The sequence below is a fragment of the Poromitra crassiceps genome, assembly GCF_964638095.1.
Source record: "Poromitra crassiceps genome assembly, chromosome: 12".
NCBI lineage: Eukaryota > Metazoa > Chordata > Actinopteri > Beryciformes > Melamphaidae > Poromitra > Poromitra crassiceps.
The window spans coordinates 122,828-143,861 of NC_139632.1; the positions used below are offsets into that span (position 1 = coordinate 122,828).

The 21,034-nt window shown below is 45.9% G+C and overlaps 1 protein-coding gene across 1 annotated transcript in view; it reads left to right on the plus strand.

Annotated features, from left to right (window-relative positions):
- psmd1 (proteasome 26S subunit, non-ATPase 1) overlaps positions 1–21,034 on the plus strand; it is a 96,270-nt gene that overhangs the window by 40,489 nt on the left and 34,747 nt on the right. Inside the window, exons 17-18 of the mRNA XM_083648151.1 lie at positions 14,284–14,398; positions 19,677–19,793. Of these exons, the coding sequence (XP_083504277.1) occupies positions 14,284–14,398; positions 19,677–19,793 (232 nt within the window). The remainder of the gene's footprint in view (positions 1–14,283; positions 14,399–19,676; positions 19,794–21,034) is intronic.

Below are 21,034 nucleotides of genomic sequence, written 5' to 3' on the forward strand. Positions count from 1 at the left end.
CCTGCCTGCCTTGCCCATGCATGAGTCGAGCTCAGGACAAAACAGATGAATGTCTTTGAGCTGGCCACATGCCAGCGGTTGTGGGAGGTAATTTCCTTCAACATAGACTGTTTATATTTGTCACTTTCTGTTCTCTCCTCCAGCTGAGGCAGGAGGTGGTGTGAGGGGGGGTTGTGAATGGGTGGGTGGGGGAAGCCTTCTGTGTGGTAGGGGGCTCCAAAATGTCCCATTTCCACAGCTTTCCTTTTGTCTTTGGCTTCATAAGCTTCATAAGCTCACGTTCTTCTCAGGCTGAGCAACACATTCCAACGCAGTCAAATAGATGATGATTGCTGAAAATGTGAGTGTTTTGTGTTGATTCTTTTGCAGTCCAGACTTAAAGGAACACTCTGCCCATTTTCAACCAGCTTTGTATCATTAGAACATCAGTAGTATATCAGAAAACTGTAAACTGTTTTGAAGTCTGTCATTTAATTTGACAGTTATTGAGTGTTAAAGTGTGGACCAGTGACATCACTGGTCCACACTAACGCAAATTAATAACTCATTAACTCAAATCAACTCTCAATAACTGTCAAACTAGATGAATGATGAACAGTTTGACAGTTATTGAGAGTTGATTTGAGTTAATGAGTTATTAATTTGAGTTAGTGTGGACCAGTGATGTCACTGGTCCACACTTTAACACTCAATAACTGTCAAATTAAATGACAGACTTCAAAACCGTTTACACTTTTTTGATATACTACTGATGTTCTAATGATACAAAGCTGGTTGAAAATGGGCGGAGTGTTCCTTTAACAGCAGTCATCATGTGTTGCTCTGGTAGGATTCCTTCAAAGCAGAGAGGCGAGCCATCAAACAAAGTGGACACATGCTGTTCCTGGACTGTGCACTTCCACATGATGATTAATTCTTCTCTTTACATGTACGAGCAAAATGTGAGAATTATGTTTCTGGACCTGTGTGCCCCGCCCCCGACCTGTGTGCCCCGCCCCCGACATGTGTTCCCCGCCCCCGACCTGTGTGCCCCGCCCCCGACCTGTGTGCCCCGCCCCCGACATGTGTGCCCCGCCCCCGACCTGTGTGCCCCGCCCCCGACCTGTGTGCCCCGCCCCCGACATGTGTGCCCCGCCCCCGACCTGTGTGCCCCGCCCCCGACCTGTGTGCCCCGCCCCCGACATGTGTGCCCCGCCCCCGACATGTGTTCCCCGCCCCCGACCTGTGTGCCCCGCCCCCGACCTGTGTGCCCCGCCCCCGACATGTGTTCCCCGCCCCCGACCTGTGTGCCCCGCCCCCGACCTGTGTGCCCCGCCCCCGACATGTGTTCCCCGCCCCCGACCTGTGTGCCCCGCCCCCGACCTGTGTTCCCCGCCCCCGACCTGTGTGCCCCGCCCCCGACATGTGTGCCCCGCCCCCGACCTGTGTGCCCCGCCCCCGACATGTGTGCCCCGCCCCCGACCTGTGTGCCCCGCCCCCGACCTGTGTGCCCCGCCCCCGACATGTGTGCCCCGCCCCCGACCTGTGTGCCCCGCCCCCGACATGTGTGCCGCGCCCCCGACCTGTGTGCCCCGCCCCCGACATGTGTGCCGCGCCCCCGACATGTGTGCCGCGCCCCCGACCTGTGTGCCCCGCCCGACATGACTTCTATCTGTAAAGAACAGTCCACACCCCGGATGTTTCAGCTGAAACATGCTCCCTAATCTAGAGCCCGACCGATACTGGATTTTTGAGGCCAGATACCGATATTAGGAAGTAAAAAGATTCCCATATCAATATTTCGGCCGATATTTATATTATATATACTAGGGCTGTCAATCGATTAAAATATTTAATCGGGATTAATCGCATGATTGTCCATAGTTAATCGCGATTAATCGCACTATTTTTTATCTGTTCGAAATCTACCTTAAACTGAGGTACCTTAAACATGGGAGCTTTGTGGAAAGATGCACTGTTGTATTAATATGGGTAGTAGCCTAGCTATTATCATTAGTATGGGTAAGTATTTGGCCATTGGTATATTGTTATTATTGCTACTAGTTACTGGGAATACACATCTCTCAGGCTGCTCTGTGTGAAATTAACCTGCTATCCAGGAGCAGCTGCGTGCCAGCTCTCTCTCCCCCTCTCCTCTCGCTTTCTCTCTCGGTCTCTCTCTCCCGCTCTCCGTTGGTCTCTCTCTGACTCTGGTCTGATCGCCCTCCCGTCTTTCTCACTGTCTGTCTCGCTCTCTCTCTAGTAATATAACTAGTAATGTAACTAACTAGTAATATAATTAAGCAATATAGCATGAGAGCCATTGTGTTGTGGCAAATATATCCCGCTGCTCAGCTGTTATCCCACGAGGCCGCAGGCCAACATTGTCCAGGTGCTCTTCAGCGCGCATTTGGACGTCTGGCGTATAATGGACAGGAAGCAAGCTAATCAGATCTGCTCTGTTGCAGCGCTCGTACTGTACGTCAGTAACACTCACATTTTCAGGTGGCAAAATGCATGTATAATCTGTTTAGCTTTGCTGTTAGTCCTGCTTCTTCCACTTAGCTCTCTGTGTGCCTGTTGCTTCCCAGGGCATTGCTTTGGACCCGCACACAGAGGGGCTGGATAGAACCAATCCCCAGTAGCAGCTTTGTTGACATCATCACTGTCTAGCCACGATACATGCGACGAATGATACAGCCAGACATTTACCAAACAAAGCCATGTGTTTCAGCTTGGTGCCTTGTTGAGATGTTTGAGGACATGTTATTATTTAGCACATGTGAACGACAAAGTGTTTCTGTAAGAAATGTGTACTTTCTCTTTGTGATTGTAGCAAGTAGATGCGTTTCCCTGGGGTCAGAGGCAGCACGTCACTACAGCTTTAAGGCTTCAGTTCAGTGTTCCTGCTCAAGAGCCTTGTGGAAGAGATCAAAATCCTTTTTTTGTTTTCCAAATGGGAAGTTCAGTTCTTGAATCTACAATGTATTATGCTTTCTTGTACATCACCTCCCCGATGTCTCTGTTATTGCTTTATTTTTTTATGGAAACGCTTAAGATCACATTTCAAAAGACTGTTGCAGGCGTTTGCTTCATTTCTCAGGCTCTGTTGGTGCGTCTGTGTGTTTCTTTTATGTTGGATAATAACTGTCACCTTTAGATGGCTTTTGGTAACCTGGCAACAGTGAGCTGAGCTGAGCTTCCCATGGCCTGTGCCACTGTCACTATTCTTTCTATTCAAGGGTTTCCCTTATAGAGCATCAAACGCTGATATCAGTTCAGAAATAATTGCAATGGAGCACTGTGCAGGAATGATCATGTTTTAATCATATCATATTGACCTTCTTTTAAATTCTCATTTTGCATATTTAAATAATGATTAATAGTTTAACATAGCATAACAAAATTAACAATTTATTCCCTAATAAACAAAATCTGTATGTATCTGAACAACACGTTCTCACTCCCGCTGTGATGAGGTTTTGTCACGTGCTTGTGTGCGTCGGACACGCTACCCATGTGCGTCATGTTTGGACGCACACGCTACCCGTGTGCGTTATGTTTGGACGCACACGCTACGCATGGTTGGGGCGTGGTTGGGGCGAGGCACAGCGGGGTGTGGCAGAGGGGGAGTGGGGTTAGGCAAGAAAGAGAATATTAGAAACAAGAGTAGGGATGCACCAATCCACATTTGTTCACTTCCAATCCGATTCCGATACCTGAATTTGGATCTCTGCCGATACCGATATTATGCCGATACCAATATTTTTCTTGAATATACAGTATAGGCAAAGATTTGGCCAATTAAAGATTTTCTTTTTAAATATACCTTGCAAAAAGCAGACATAATTAAGAAAATATACAAGGCAAAGAAGGATACTGTTATACAGTACATGGGCAAATTATGGCCAGTGCTGGAATTGCAACAATACCCCCCCCCCCCCCCCCCATTTCCGATCTGTGAATTAGTGCCAATATCGGCACCCGATACCGATATTGGATCGGATCGGCACCATCCCTAAACAAGAGTGTTACATCTCTTTCAAATTATATTCTGAATGATGATTCAGAGGATGATATGAAAATAAATAATAGATGGCCAACTCCTTTTTATTTTATTTTATTTCAATCATGAGAGGCCAGTCGGTAAGATTTAACAAACTTTATTTAGCAATCGGCATGCATGGCAAATACTTTGGCGCATGACTCCATTAGCCAGTGGCGCTGCTCTTGAGGCAAGAGGAGGGCATCTGCTTAGGCTAGGAGATCCCCCCCCCGTGGGGGATCAGGAGTCACGACTCATTGGTGGCGGACTGGGGAGGTGGGTGGGGCAAAACAACGCTCCGGAGGAGGGCTCAAGGGAGATGGACTGCTGTGAAGCTGCTGCTGTTATGATCGGCCAGAGAGAGAGAGGTGACGTAGAACCCTTGCTATATATATGAGAATTACGGGGGTACGGTGGTGCAGTGGTAAGCGCTGTCGCCTCACAGCTCGAAGGTCCTGGGTTCGATTCCCACCGGGGACGCTGTGGGCGCTGGAGTTGTGACCCCCCCATATCTTCAGTGCCTACTGCCCAGGTGGGCTATCTCGTCGAAAGGGCCTTTCTGTGTGGAGTTTGCATGTTCTCCCCGTACCCCCCAGGGGGTTCCTCCGTACATAACCCCCCACTAAAAACATGCAGAAGATCGTCATCCGACCAGTGACGACAACATCTGAAGTTGGTCCAATGATGGTCCAATGAAGGTCCCCGGGCGCTGGAAAGAAATAGCGACCACTGCTCCTGGCCTGCCCCCTGGAGGAAAAGGACAACCCTGGATGGGTCAAATGCAGAGGACATATTTCACCGGCCACCGTCAGCATGAGTGTGTGTAGTGGCCGCATGCATGTGTTGTAGTGTGTTCGTGTGACAATAAAGACGGGCTGCCGTCTGAAATCGTTTATCGTTTTTTAATTAACTGACGTCATATCTGACGTCATTACGGACGTCATACTAAGATTTGACTGACCACGTCATACTAGAACTTGATTGACGTCAGGGGTGATCGGATTAGATTATGCACGAATGGCCTTCTGCTTGAACTATGGTCTAGAGACCTCACAATAATAATGATAAAAGTATTGATTATTTGATGATTGCTTGATGGACAAAAAAAATATATCTAACACCACCGCTGAAGCCTGGGAGCAAGAGGAGTTCTGCCAATGCTCTGCAACACTCTTATCTACTGGCCTGAAAGCAAGGCTGTGCTGTGTGAAACTAACGGTTTCTATTTGGAAAAGCTGATTTGCGTAACGGTCTTGATGTATTTGCACTGGCAATAATTAGCCTTCCTCTTCATACATATATCTCTGCCTCCTTTGTGCAGCCAAGTTAACAATGACAAAGAGTTGCTGTGCAGCGAGATGGTTTCTCCCCCTGAACTCTTTGCTCCATCAGATCAATGAGCTTGTTCTTTATATAAGGAGCAAAGCAGTGAGGCCTCTTGTTTCTGGGAGAGTTGGCCTCAGTGTGACGTTTTTCTGAGTTTGTGGCAAAGCGAACCTTGAAGAGAGATTTGTGCTGCTGACTGGATCTGCTTTCTGGACCGGTGGGTTGGTTTATCTGCTGTTATTTTATGTTTTTTGGGACGACTTGCGATTACAACACGACTGATTCACTCCCAGTAACCATTTCAGGCAGGCCAAACCTTTCTGGAAAATGTGAAGCTGCTAAGTAATCTGTCTCAACAATCTGCTCATCAGTCAGGCATTGCTGGTCTTATCAACACTGCTTTTCACAAGGCAGCAGATACACTGCCCTACCTCACCCCATCATGCCTGCTCTGTTCTCCTTCTCTTCCTGTGCTTTCAAATCAACACAATGCTGTATGCCAGCCAGGGCTTCCCAAACTTCAGAATGTTTGAAATGTGAAAATCTTCCGGGGCCCACCCAACGCTTTTAATCACAACTCTGATCAACACATCAGACTAAGATCATCTATTTCCCTATATGTTTTTTAGATTATATATATTTTTATTTCATTAACAGCATGTGAACTTGGGCATGAGGGAAATTAATAATCATCCACGTACAAAAAGCATTTCGGCAAAATGCCCAAAAGCAGATTGCCAACATTTTCTCCCTGCCTTATTCATCAGAAGTATTTGCATGCATTGCAACACATTAGTTGAGACAAAATGTGATGAGCAGCAACAGAAGAAATCAATCCACAAGTTATTAATGCTATTTAGGCTGTGAAAAATGCTACCTTATCTGTAAAGGGGAGACTGGTGGGTACATTCAGATCAATTGAGCTGAGGTCAAGGGACCCCTTTGAAATAGTTTTCCCTCACCCAAATTCTACCTATGTTTGAAGCATTATTTAGCCCCCTTCCCAACAAGCTAGCACATTATGCTTGGTACCACGGATGCCTTATGTCTTCTACTTTCTTCTCATAACAGGATCTCCAATGTAGCTTTGACCCTGGTGCAGCCATTTGATTCCCCGCGAAAATTGCGAGTGTTTGCAGACCACTCGTGGGCCAGTGGGGCCACCTGCAGTACCTCCACGGCCCACAGTTTGGGAATCACTGCTGTATGCAGTTATACGTGTCCAACAATTGTAATGCTGCATATTGCGGTAATGGAGTCTTTTTCACATTTCCCTCATGTCTTGTCACACTGATCTGGCTTTCCAGCCTCAACTTGTCAGGACCGTTTTGCTTCACCTCAAATGAAGATGGCGCTGCCAGGGTCCATGGCTTCTTCATCACGTGACCTGAACTTAACATGACTGGCTTCTACATTAGCCTGAGTCACCCAGGCCAGACGTGTGTGTGTGTGTGTGTGTGTGTGTGTGTGTGTGTGTGTGTCTGATCCTGATCCTGACTGAAGTGCAAGCAACAACACAGCTTTGATTATTTTGCTTTTTTGGTTGCACTTCAGGACCGTCTCATTCAGACCCATTAAGTTCACTTGAAACTGTTCAGTGCTCGAGTGCCTAATAATTGGATACAGTCCTCCTCACCTTGGCAGCACTTGGACATATCATTCTGCTTTTGTAGCTGGAGGGCAGCTTCATCATGCAGTCTGGTAACATGCAGTCTGTTATCATGCAGTATGTTATCATGCAGTCTGTCATCATGCAGTCTGTTATCATGCAGTCTGTTATCATGCAGTCTGTTATCATGCAGTCTGTTATCATGCAGTCTGTTAACATGCAGTCTGTTATCATGCAGTCTGTTATCATGCAGTCTGTTGTCATGCAGTCTGTTATCATGTAGTCTGTTATCATGCAGTCTGTTATCATGCAGTCTGTTATCATGCAGTCTGTTATCATGCAGTCTGTTAACATGCAGTCTGGTAACATGCAGTCTGTTATCATGCAGTCTGTTAACATGCAGTCTGTTATCATGCAGTCTGTTATCATGCAGTCTGTTGTCATGCAGTCTGTTATGTAGTCTGTTATCATGCAGTCTGTTAACATGCAGTCTGTTATCATGCAGTCTGTTAACATGCAGTCTGTTGTCATGCAGTCTGTTATCATGCAGTCTGGTAACATGCAGTCTGTTATCATGCAGTCTGTTAACATGCAGTCTGTTATCATGCAGTCTGTTAACATGCAGTCTGTTAACATGCAGTCTGTTATCATGCAGTCTGTTATCATGCAGTCTGTTAACATGCAGTCTGTTGTCATGCAGTCTGTTATCATGCAGTCTGGTAACATGCAGTCTGTTATCATGCAGTCTGTTAACATGCAGTCTGTTAACATGCAGTCTGTTAACATGCAGTCTGTTAACATGCAGTCTGTTATCATGCAGTCTGTTATCATGCTGTCTGTTAACATGCAGTCTGTTATCATGCAGTCTGTTAACATGCAGTCTGTTATCATGCAGTCTGTTAACATGCAGTCTGTTATCATGCAGTCTGTTAACATGCAGTCTGTTAACATGCAGTCTGTTAACATGCAGTCTGTTATCATGCAGTCTGTTATCATGCAGTCTGTTAACATGCAGTCTGTTAACATGCAGTCTGTTATCATGCAGTCTGTAATCATGCAGTCTGTTATGCAGTGTGTTATCATGCAGTCTGTAATCATGCAGTCTGTTAACATGCAGTCTGTTAACATGCAGTCTGTTATCATGCAGTCTGTTGTCATGCAGTCTGTTATCATGCAGTCTGTAATCATGCAGTCTGTTAACATGCAGTCTGTTATGCAGTGTGTTATCATGCAATCTGTTATCATGCAGTCTGTTAACATGCAGTCTGTTATCATGCAGTCTGTTATCATGCAGTCTGTTATCATGCAGTCTGTTATCATGCAGTCTGTTATGTAGTCTGTTAACATGCAGTCTGTTATCATGCAGTCTGTTAACATGCAGTCTGTTGTCATGCAGTCTGTTATCATGCAGTCTGTTATCATGCAGTCTGTTAACATGCAGTCTGTTATCATGCAGTCTGTTATCATGCAGTCTGTTATCATGCAGTCTGTTAACATGCAGTCTGTTAACACATTGAATGCCAGCCATGTTTTCATTCCTGTAGGTAAGTTGTGCCAGGGGTGTTTTTGACGATTCTGGCTCATTTTAGCAACAGCCGAGGATTCTTTTCTGTTAAGAATTCATGAACACCAATCATCTAAAAATAACTAATAGAATGTGTGCTTTCTCTGTCTAAAAGAGTTAGTTTGCAGAGTTAGTAGTTATGTAGATATTAGCCGTTGAGTACAGCATGGTTTCAGCGTCTGGAAATTTATTCAGAGATAAATGGCTTTTTGTGAAACAGTCACTTTAACCATTCATTTTTGGCATCAGTAAGACCGTCAGACATTCTAAACAATAGTTTTGAACAGTAATTTCCTCCATAACAACAGGAAACACCCCTCTCATTCAAACTCCTCCCTCCGTGTGTCTTCTCCTCCTTCCTCCTGGCTGTACAGCGGGCGTGTCAGAAGCGCTTTTGCTGCTGCCTGCCTGTGTGCCTGCCTGCCTGCTTGCCTGCGTGCGGACGCTCCTTGTGCGAGTCAAGATGGGCCGGGGAATGCGTGGGCGATGGGCAGATGTTGATTATGGCCTTTCTGAGGTGTTTCAAAGTGTGTTTCACCTATGATCTATTTTGCAAATCGCTCTCCGCTCTCTGTGTGCTGCTGCCGGTGCGCGGCCGCTCTCAGGCAAGACAAGTGGATTACTGTAAAATCGCCACGGCATTTCCTTGAACGGCTTGGTCCCGCGGCAGTTTTTTCTTTGATTTCGGTCGTCTGGGGGAGCACTGTCAACACTTAGTGGGTCGGTAAAATAGATTATACACATTATCTTGCTCCAATAGTGATCTCGAAGATGTAAAAGTTGTTGATTGATGTCCCAGCGTCAAAAAAAAAAAAATGTTTATGTAAGACGAGTAAACTCGGCTCTGGCACTTAAGCGTTGGATTATGTAAGACGAATTATTTCGGCTATGGCACTTAAGGTGTTAACATGCAGTCTGTTATCATGCAGTCTGTTAACATGCAGTCTGTTGTCATGCAGTCTGTTATCATGCAGTCTGTTATCATGCAGTCTGTTAACATGCAGTCTGTTATCATGCAGTCTGTTATCATGCAGTCTGTTAACATGCAGTCTGTTAACATGCAGTCTGTTATCATGCAGTCTGTTATCATGCAGTCTGTTATCATGCAGTCTGTTATCATGCAATCTGTTATCATGCAGTCTGTTAACATGCAGTCTGTTATCATGCAGTCTGTTATCATGCAGTCTGTTAACATGCAGTCTGTTAACATGCAGTCTGTTAACATGCAGTCTGTTATGTAGTCTGTTAACATGCAGTCTGTTATCATGCAGTCTGTTATGTAGTCTGTTAACATGCAGTCTGTTATCATGCAGTCTGTTAACATGCAGTCTGTTGTCATGCAGTCTGTTATCATGCAGTCTGTTATCATGCAGTCTGTTAACATGCAGTCTGTTATCATGCAGTCTGTTATCATGCAGTCTGTTAACATGCAGTCTGTTGTCATGCAGTCTGTTATCATGCAGTCTGTTATCATGCAGTCTGTTATCATGCAGTCTGTTATCATGCAGTCTGTTATCATGCAGTCTGTTAACATGCAGTCTGTTATCATGCAGTCTGTTAACATGCAGTCTGTTGTCATGCAGTCTGTTATCATGCAGTCTGTTATCATGCAGTCTGTTATCATGCAGTCTGTTATCATGCAGTCTGTTATCATGCAGTCTGTTAACATGCAGTCTGTTATCATGCAGTCTGTTAACATGCAGTCTGTTAACATGCAGTCTGTTATCATGCAGTCTGTTATGCAGTGTGTTATCATGCAGTCTGTTAACATGCAGTCTGTTATCATGCAGTCTGTTAACATTCAGTCTGTTTGGTGGTAGGAAGGGACGGAGGAACGGCCATAATCACGCTGCCCGGGCCAACGCCCACTCCCTCACTAGTCAAATAAATAGTCAAATAAATCAAATCAAATAAACGACTAAATACTAGTCGTTTAAACGAATAATTAAATAATAATAAGAAGAAATAATGTGGGCGGGAGCTGTTGCTTCTTTAGCAGCCACCACGGTAGCCCCTCCTCTAATGCCCGGATGTAAACAAACCAGGCAGGCAGGAAGGAGTGGCTGTAACGTTAGTAGTCAAAGGAGCGGAAGGGAGATGGCATAAAAAAAAATATATATATTCTCATAAAACCAGCGCAGTTTGGCAGTACTTTGATCCAGTCAATGAAAATATGGTTGTATATACAGTGCCTTGAATAAGTATTCACCCCCCTTGAACTTTTCCAAATCTTTTCACGTTACAACCACAAATTTAGATGTATTTTATTGGGGGGGTTTATGTGATAGACAAACACAAAATGGTGCATAATTTTTAAGTGTGGAGGGATGGGGGGGGGGGGGGATTTCATGGTTTTCAAAATTATTCACGAATAAAAATCTTAAAAGTGTCAAGTGCATATGTATTCACCCCCCGTTACTGTGAAACCCATAATTAAAATCCAGTGCAACCATTTGCCTTAAGAAGTCACATAAATAGTCAATAGAGTCTTCCTGTGTGCAATTAAATCTCCGTATAAATACACCTGTTCTGTGAAGGCCTCAGAGGTTTGTTAGAGAACATTACTGATCAAACTCACCAGACACATCAGGGATAAGGTTGTGGAGAAGTCTAAAGCAGGGTTAGGTTATAAACAAATATCCCAAGCTTTGAACTTCTCACGGAGCAGTGGAGCACTATGAAATCACTATGAAATCACTATGAACTCCATCATCTGAACATGCAAAGAGACATTAAGACATGTCACTACTACTATAATAAGGAGGGGTTCCGCACAGCGCACAATCGCTCGACTCACGCGGAGCGTGCTAGAAATGAGCACGTGAAGCAATGAGTGTGTGTTTCTAGTTACATTCATAGCTACTAGAGCTGAACAATTAAGCTAAAGGAAAGAAATTGTAATAAGGACTTCCAAATCGCAGAGGCTGCAATTAATTGCTTAGGAGAGAGGGGGCGTCCAAAAATGGATTTCTGAACAAGGTTTTTGATCCATGAATCAAGTAACAATATTAGCGAAAATTCACCTTTCAAATCACTTTACTCAATTTTGAAGTTCTAATAAAAATGTATGACAAGAAAAATGTGATATGTATTGCAGTAATTGCAATACCATTTTCTTGTAAATATCTTTCAGCCCTAATGTTTCCATGTCCCTTTCATGTGCAGATTTCTTCACTGTTATAATCCACACATGTTGACAGTTTTATTTCTTTTTTTTTTTTTTTTTTTCACGTCTTTTTTTGGGCAGACCTCCCCTACCGTAACCGTAGACATTGTAATTGTCTTGGCTCAATGTTCACTTCAGTCAGCAGAGAAATAACTATTTATACCAGAGATTAAAATAAATCACACAACTGCGCTTTGTAATTATATCTCGGGCCAAAGATTTCAATCTAGCAAAATGCTTTGGCTCAGGGTCGTCTCCTCTTCTCCCTCTTCCTCAGCAGCACCCCAGCATGCAACAAGCCATGGAGAGATGTCAGAGCCAACACTCACAGCCCCTTATTTCATACCCATGCTCTCTCTCTCTCTCTCTCTCTCTCTCTCTCTCTCTCTCTCTCTCTCTCTGTCTCTCTATCTCTCTCTCTCTCTCTCTCTCTCTCTCTCTCTATTCAATGAGGCGTTATTGGCATGGCCACATCCAGTACCGCTCTTTCTTGGGGTCTCTCACTCTCTCCCTCTCTCCCTGTCTCTCACTCTCTCCCTGTCTCTCACTCTCTCCCTGTCTCTCACTCTCTCCCTGTCTCTCACTCTCTCCCTGTCTCTCACTCTCCCTGTCTCTCACTCTCTCCCTGTCTCTCACTCTCTCCCTGTCTCTCACTCTCCCTGTCTCTCACTCTCTCCCTGTCTCTCACTCTCCCTGTCTCTCACTCTCTCCCTGTCTCTCACTCTCTCCCTGTCTCTCACTCTCCCTGTCTCTCACTCTCTCCCTGTCTCTCACTCTCTCCCTGTCTCTCACTCTCCCTGTCTCTCACTCTCTCCCTGTCTCTCACTCTTGCACCCTTCACAGAAATGCCATAATGCAATAAAGAACTATACAGACCTATAAAGAACTCCTTTCCATTTGAACCAACCAACTCTACTGAGAATCTGAGCCCAGACAGGCATCCCCCTTCATCGTCAGGCCAAGAGAACTAGAATGATGATGCTTACTGGCTTGTACTCAAGGTGGCACTTTGCTCTCTAGGCCTTAAAAAGCACTTTACGTTATTGGGAGCAAATCAGATCATCCATCACTTAATGTATGTGGAGCTTTCAGTTGTATTGTGGCGGTGGGGACAAGGGCCCTTAACTCATTGAATGCCAATGACGACAGCTGTCGTCAATTCAAATACTGACGTAGAGTGCCAATGACGACGGTTGTCGTCAATTGCGTTTTTTGACGGTGGGACGTGGATCAATCCCTGATACATCTCTGGTACAACTATTGTAGCTATTGGATGTCTATAACCTATTTTACAGAACCCTTAGGTGGCGACAGTGCTCTCCACATAACAGAAAGGCAAGGAAAAAACAAAGAAGAAGTCGTTATGGAAACGGAAATCGCATCGCATCCGTATGCATCGATATGCTGAAGCACGTTACTGCAGCTGTGCCTGCAGCAGCCAATCTGCTCCCACAATTGAGCCGCTCTGTGTCGGTTGCGACAGCACATCTGCACATCCACACCGTGGAGTTATTATTCTCAACTGGAAGCATCGTTGCCGGTGACAAACACACGCGGAACGCTGTAAAAAAGCCTGGCTGTTCCGCACCCTTCACTGTGCGCACAGCAAACTCAGCAGAGAGCCACCACAGACAGGAGGAGGAGTGTGCAGTTGAGGCGAGGCGAGGCGGGGCGGGGCGGGGGGGGGGGGAGGGGGCACGCAGAGCAGCACACACACAACACCCAGACAGACCCAGGCAGCAGGACAGGATTGACAAACGCAAGCCAGAATATCCGATACCCACCAGCAGCAAATCAAAACCAGCAAGAAGCTGCAACCAGCAGCGCACGCAGGGGCCAGCGCTGCTGGTTGTAGCTAAAAATATTATTCTGCCAAACAAAATTCCCTGGCCTAAACTGTTTTATTGAAGGAAATTATTTTTGAGGTGTGACTACATTAGAAAAGATTAGCTTCAGAGTCAGTGATGTGCTTGAAATGATTAATTTCACAAAAGGCCAATTATCTCAGCTTCTAGAAAAAAATTGCTATTTTTGGATGAATCAAGCTATCTTCTCCGGCTCATAACTAAAGAACGGAAAATGGGATCAATAAACTTTTTTTTGCAGATGATAGAATAGAGTCTCATCGTTCTTTGTGCGTGTTCAGTGTTTACATAGTAATATCACACAATATTCTGTGGGCCTCGAGAAATCACTGAAAACGCTCTGAAACTCTGGCACTGGGAGCGTCCGTTCTCCAAAAGTGGCTGGCACTCAATGAGTTAATTAATATTATGTACTTGTGACCAAATCCAAGGCAAAGTTATGATTTATTAAAAATTCATCTTGATGCCAAGATCAGTGGGTTACGTTGATTCTGTCAGATTTCTGTAATACATCATAAGAGAAGAACACATTTCTGTCATGATCAAAGGTATCGATGACTGACACATTTGTCTTATTGAATTCTTCATCATGATTGCGTGATGGATTGTTGTAGCTGATAGGCCCATGTGCGCTGGTCCTCGGGTGTTTCACCATGACTTCTTCCAGTGCTAATCACTCTCCTCTTGTCTCTCCCCACGTTCTTTCTCTCTCTCTGTGTCTGTGTTCAGGACCCCCGAGCAGTGTCCCAGTGTGGTGTCCCTGCTGTCAGAGAGCTACAACCCTCATGTACGCTGTGGAGCTGCCATGGCTCTGGGCATCTGCTGTGCCGGGACGGGCAACAAGGTGAAGCCTCCACCTCCCTCCCCCCTGCTTCCTTTAACCCATTGATACCTGATGCAGCATTTGTGTGTGTATCCCTTTAACGGTTCGCGGTCTTAAAGGGATACGCACACAAATGAGGGATATACTGTACACGCAAATGCTGCATCAGGTATCAATGGGATAAGATAAGATAATCCTTTATTTGTCCCACAAGGGGAAATTACAGTGCTACAGCAGCAAGTGGACAGGGTTAAAAAAGAGACAGCAACATAATAGCACGTATGGTCAACAACGGTAAAAACTGAATATAACAATTACACAAGTAAAAATTGCATTAGAAAGTAAAGAATTACATTAAAGAGTGCTGGATAAAAGTGCATTTAGTAGCCAATTGAGCCAAATGAGAGCAGCAATTTAAACCATTGTTCACTCAGGAGTGTACAGAATTAAAAAGTATACTCATCAACCATAAGCAGGAAGCAGTCATCTCTCAAGTCCCCACCGGCTACATTTCAATATGATCATATATCGTCTTTCAGTGGATTCATAGGATACCACCATGATGTTGTGATATCTTGATACACACTTCTGCTGTCTACATTGATGATAACAAGCAACCTTTGCTTATGAAATGAGAACATTCCTGAAATGAAACATTTGAAGTAATATTTGAACTTAAATTAGATGATTTCATGTGATTTGGTCCACATAAGACTAGGGGATGGGTATCGAGAACCAGTGCTAAATTGCTACCGGTTCCTGATTTGTGAGTACCGAAAAATCAACAGTTTTATCTTTGACACAAAGTACTTGGTTATTACTATGGATACAGGTTAGTTGTTTGTTTGACAAATGGGGCATTTCAAATTTAGTACATTAAATAATTCTCCAGCCATCCAGGTAATGGGATCCTTTATTAGCCTATATATTGACAATATAAGACAATACAAGAATACACCGGTATTCTTGTAAACGGTTCGGCCAAATCATGTGCTGTGCGATGACCAACTGAAGAAGTTGGTCGCCCCAGTGCCACCAGTTGAGTAGAAAAGTTAGATGTGAACCCTGGCTTGTATGAGTCTGCACAGACATGCAAGTAGACTGCTGTTCACTTGTTGGCAGAGGCATATACAGTATGTCTGTGATGCAGTATCTCTAGTTCCAACCACAAACGCAGGACTGTCCCTGCTGTCCTAGTGTCCTCGTGTATCCTCTGTGCTTTCTTGCTCATCTCTTGGTTGTAACGTGCGTCAGTGATGCAGAGATGACGCATGCTGCACGCAGGGTTCTTCTTTCATACGGCCAGCTGATAACTCTTCTGTAAAGATGATCTGAGGTGACCCAAGGACACATTCACCTGATTCAGGCTTCACAGAGGTTGCTGGGCAACCCTTGTTGTGTTCTGTTGTCACAGCTAATGATGCCACCAGGACAAATGCTCTTTGGTGAAGCTTGTTTTGTGAAACACATCCTGCTGTAACTGTCCCACATGATGGCACAGCGGTTAGGCTGCCATGCCACTTGTCTCATCTTGACCCCAATTGTACTTTGGCCAATTCCCTGCTTAGGGTGGCCGGTCCATTGCTCCACCCCCTCTGCCAATCTGTGGAGAGTTGTAGACTTAGCACTTCCTCCGATACATGTGCAGTCGCCAGCCGCTTCTTTTCACCTGACGGGCAAGGAGTTTCACCGGCAGGACGTAGCACGTTGGAGGATTACGCTATTCCCCCAGCAGGCGCTCCGACCGACCAGAGGAGGTGCTAGTGCGACATCCAGGACACATACCCTTAACCCAGTTTCCCACCCGTCGACACGGCCAATTGTGCCTGTATGGACGCCCGGCCAAGCTGGGGGTTCGAACCTGTGACCTTCGTGTTGGTGGCCAGGGAATCTACCGCTGCACTACCCGGACACCCAGCTGCTATTTTACTCCGAACTTAATTCCATTTGCTTTAACTGCATGGAGGTTCAGCGCAGACAAACTGAATTAATTGTGGGAAACTCGTGAGATTTGCCGGTTAAACGGTCCAATTTGGCACACAGTCACCAAGCTTGTACCCTGTCATGGAAGCTGGGCTCATTGAAGTCCCAAGGACAGAAGTCGCGGCTGCTGCCAGTTCCTGAGTTGTGTAACGATGTGGGTTTGATCACTCTCAGGTGGCACAGTCCAAGCACAGTCATGGCTCATTACACCCTGAGAGAGAGAATGTCTCCGACTCCATCGGGCCAAGCCAGCCTGGGAAGGTGATCAGCTCCAAAGCTTCACAACTCGCTTTTTCCACACCCAGACCTCCAGCACATTAGACCATTCAGACCTCCAGCACATATAGACCCTTCAGACCTCCAGCACATATAGACCCTTCAGACCTCCAGCACATATAGACCCTTCAGACCTCCAGCACATATAGACCCTTCAGACCTCCAGCACATATAGACCCTTCAGACCTCCAGCACATATAGACCTTCAGACCTCCAGCACATTAGACCCTTCAGACCTCCAGCACATATAGACCCTTCAGACCTCCAGCACATATAGACCCTTCAGACCTCCAGCACATATAGACCCTTCAGACCTCCAGCACATATAGACCTTCAGACCTCCAGCACATTAGACCCTTCAGACCCCCAGCACATTAGACCCTTCAGGGAAAGTCATTAATAAGGTTGTGGCAAGAGAAGTGGGTCACCTATTACAGAGGGGAGCGCATTCCCCTCCCATCATTTATACACCTGTGGCTTTGAATATTTTGATTGGACTCGTGGCTCTGTTCTGTTCTGTTCTGTTCCGTTGCACGGAGAAAAAAAAAAAAAAAAAAACCCGACAGAGGAAGGTGTTTTGACACGCCTCGTGTGTGCTGATTTTGTGCCATCATGTAAATCTTAAGTACAGCTCACAATTGTGAGCTCAATTGGATGGAAAATATGTTCAATATGTTATGTCTAATGTTATACAAGAAGCAGCCTCATGTGAACCTGTTAAATTTCTACGTATCAAAATACTGTGATTTGATACGGTTTTATAAATCTGTATTAAAATGGAAAATGTGGCGTGCTGTGTTCTACCCAGTTCCATTTGTTTATAGAATGTTCTGGCCAGCCGTTTCTAACTCATGAATAAAAACGACTGTAAAACTCCACTCAGACTGAAGCGTACAGCAAGAGGATCCAAATCGCCCACGGTCGGCTTGAACCTGCCCGCCTGATTGGGCCTGACAGTAAATACCCCCAATTAAACTCCCCGACAGCCAATCAGGAACAGGATGTGGTCGGCCGGTGTTGGCTTTAACGCTCAGACGCATCATCCCGGTACGTCGCTGTTGGCTGAGCCGAGAGCACCGGCGAAACACGGTTTATTTTACCTCCAGTGTCATCGGCCATGTTTGTTTCTCTTTGCTCGCCTCCCTCTGTGAGCCTGCCGGTGTGGGTTACGCTCGTTACCACACAGCAGCCCAGAACAAGAGAGAGCGGAGGAACCGTGGTGGTGTGAGGGGGGGAGAGGAGGGAGGCGGTCCACACTCGCCTCTTCATTCACAGGGAGGAGACTGAAGACTGCTTGGTCTTGGAAGATCATTCCCCACAGCAGAGCAGAGAAGATGCCTCTCTCTCTGTAGACCCTCTTGTTGTGACAACAGTCACGAGACGGTTTATCGCTCACCCCTTTCCTCTCTGACAAACCTTTTTTCCAAACTGGTCACCTGTTAATAAAATTACCTTTATTTGATCTTTGATAAATTCTTGTCTGTTTATCGTCCACCGGGGCTTTTAGACCTGCTCTGTCAAGCCAACATGCTTTCTGGTTAAGCACCTCCGATAAAGATCTGAAGTCATTGCAGGGCCTCATGTTTTACCCTCACAACTGACATTTAGTCCTGTCGCACAACTCTGCCCAGTCTTGCTTGGAATCTAAATCTCTGTGCCAAGTGGCTAGTGTGACCCCCCCCCCCCCCCACACACACACACACACATAAAAGTCAACGTCACAGTGTCTTCGCGATATTCTTTAGAGGCCATATCGCCCAGCCCCACCCCCTACCTTCCTCCCATCCCCATACCCCCCGCGTGGTCTTCAGGAGAGTTCTCATGTAAACACTGGAGAGAGTACTGTGAGCGTCCTCTGAGAGCACTCTGTTTATCCTCTTCAGCTTCAAGGACCTGCTGCTTAGAGGACAGCATAGCAGCTCAGTGGTTAGCACTGTCGCCTCACAGCAAGAAGGTCCTGGGTTCGATTCCCGCCTGGGAGGTTGTGTGGGCACTGAGGGTGTGTCCCCATCCCCATGTCTTCAGTGCCTGCAGCCCAGTTGAGGTCGTCAGAAAAGGCCTTTCTCTATGGAGTTTGCATGTTCTCCCCGTGTTTGTGTGGTTTTCCACCGGGTGCTCTGGTTTCCCCCACTGTCAAAAACGTGTGTGTTGGGGTTAATACTACTCTGCTTCCCTCCCAAACAGCTAAGAACCTTGGGGTGATCCTTGACAACCAGCTGTCTTGCTCGGCCAACATAGCTGCGACAGCACACTCCTGTAGGTTCTCCCTCTACAACTTCGCAAAATCCGTCCCTTTCTCACGAGGGAAGCGACTCAACTCCTGGTCCAGTCACTTCATCTCCCGCCTGGACTACTGCAACGTGCTCCTGGCCTGCCGCTGACATCCGACCGGTTCAGCTCATTCAGAACGCTGCAGCCCGTCTGGTATTCAACCAACCCAAATTATCTCATGTCACTCCCCTCTTCCGGGACCTCCACTGGCTTCCCATCTCGGCTCGCATCAAATTCAAGACACTGGTACTGGCCTACAGGGCAGTACACCAGACAGCTCCTCTGTACTTACAATCTATGGTCAGGTTCCAAATCTCTCACCGTTCCCTTCGCTCCTCCACCAGTGCAGGTCTCCTCGCCCCTCCTTTACTTCGGGGGGTCAAAAGTCGCTCATCCCGATCGTGACTCTTCTCGTCCCTGGCACCTCAATGGTGGAGCAAGCTTACACCTTCGGTCAGGACGGCCGAATCACTGCCGATCTTTCGGAAAAGACTAAAGACACACCTTTTCAGGCTCCACCTGGGCCCTTCTTGAACTAACTTCTTTCTCTCTTAAAAAAACAACTCCTAACCTAAACTAAACTTGTACCACTGTTCCTTCAGAAGTTGTAGCTGTCATAGACTGTGTTGCATTGCTCTATTGCTGACAAAATGTGTTATTGTAAGTCGCTTTGGATAAAAGCGTCTGCCAAATGACGTAATGTATGTAATGTAATACTCCTGTGAAAAACATGTATGTTAGGGTTAATACCCTCTCTTCACATCCACAGGAAGCCATCAACCTGCTGGAGCCCATGACCAACGACCCAGTGAACTACGTGAGGCAGGGTGCCCTCATCGCCTCCGCCCTCATCATGATCCAACAGACGGAAGTCACCTGCCCTAAAGTGGGTGCCATGTAACTTGATTTATGAAGTCACATGCCCTAAAGTGGGTGCCATGTAACTTGATTTATGAAGTCACCTGCCCTAAAGTGGGTGCCATGTAACTTGATTTATGAAGTCACCTGCCCTAAAGTGGGTGCCATGCCACTTGATTTATGAAGTCACATGCCCTAAAGTGGGTGCCATGTCACTTGATTTATGAAGTCACCTGCCCTAAAGTGGGTGCCATGTCACTTGATTTATGAAGTCACCTGCCCTAAAGTGGGTGCCATGTCACTTGATTTATGAAGTCACCTGCCCTAAAGTGGGTGCCATGTCACTTGATTTATGAAGTCACCTGCCCTAAAGTGGGTGCCATGTCACTTTAGGGCATTGATGGAATGGCATTGATGGAATAGTAACAGCCTAGCTCAAAGCCTGGGTCTAGATTAGCCCTATAAAACAACAGGTATTTTCCCTTTAAATGTGAAGTTGTTTCTAAAGAGGCTCTGTGTCCAGGGTATAGTGGCCTGTATTTTGTCTTGGTGGCCTGTTGGGACTCTCTGTGAAATAACATGTATCAGGGACTCTGGGAAAGGATGCCTCAGCCTCCAAACACCAGGACGTATGCTGAGTCAAGAAGGAAAAGATGAAGGGGGGAGACTTAGGCCCAATCCCAATTCTTTTCTTAACCCTCAATCTTAACCCTCAAGCTCAACCCTCAATCTTAGTAGCCCTCAAAACTAAGTGTTAAGGGCTATCTTGCGACTTTAAAATGGGACAGCCCTTAAAGGCAGATACGTCTTCAGACTGTGGGGGGCAGCAGTATGCCAAAGCTTCGTCCAGTCTGTCAATTCAAAAGGAGAGGAAAAAAGCATCCATACAAATATTTCCTTAATAATATAGATGTAGAAATTACGATAACCATTGTATTAGCTTAGTTTAATGTCATTTTATGGATTTCCGTTTTGGAATCCTAACAACAATTGTTGTTGCTAACTATTGATAGTCAGTAGCCGACTAGCCGTGCTGGTGCGGTCAAGCCATATTATTATTATTATATTATAACATTGTTAACGTTGTTACGAAATGCCATAATTCTCGGTGGTAATGTCGTTGTTGAGTTGTTTTTAATCAAGATACAGCCTACGTGTAATGCAACGCACCACAAAACAAGTGGGGCTAGAATGACCGAGGGCTGGCTTGACTGCAGTTAAACACTGCAGTCAAGCCAGCCCTCACGTCGGAAAGCATGGTCATTCTAG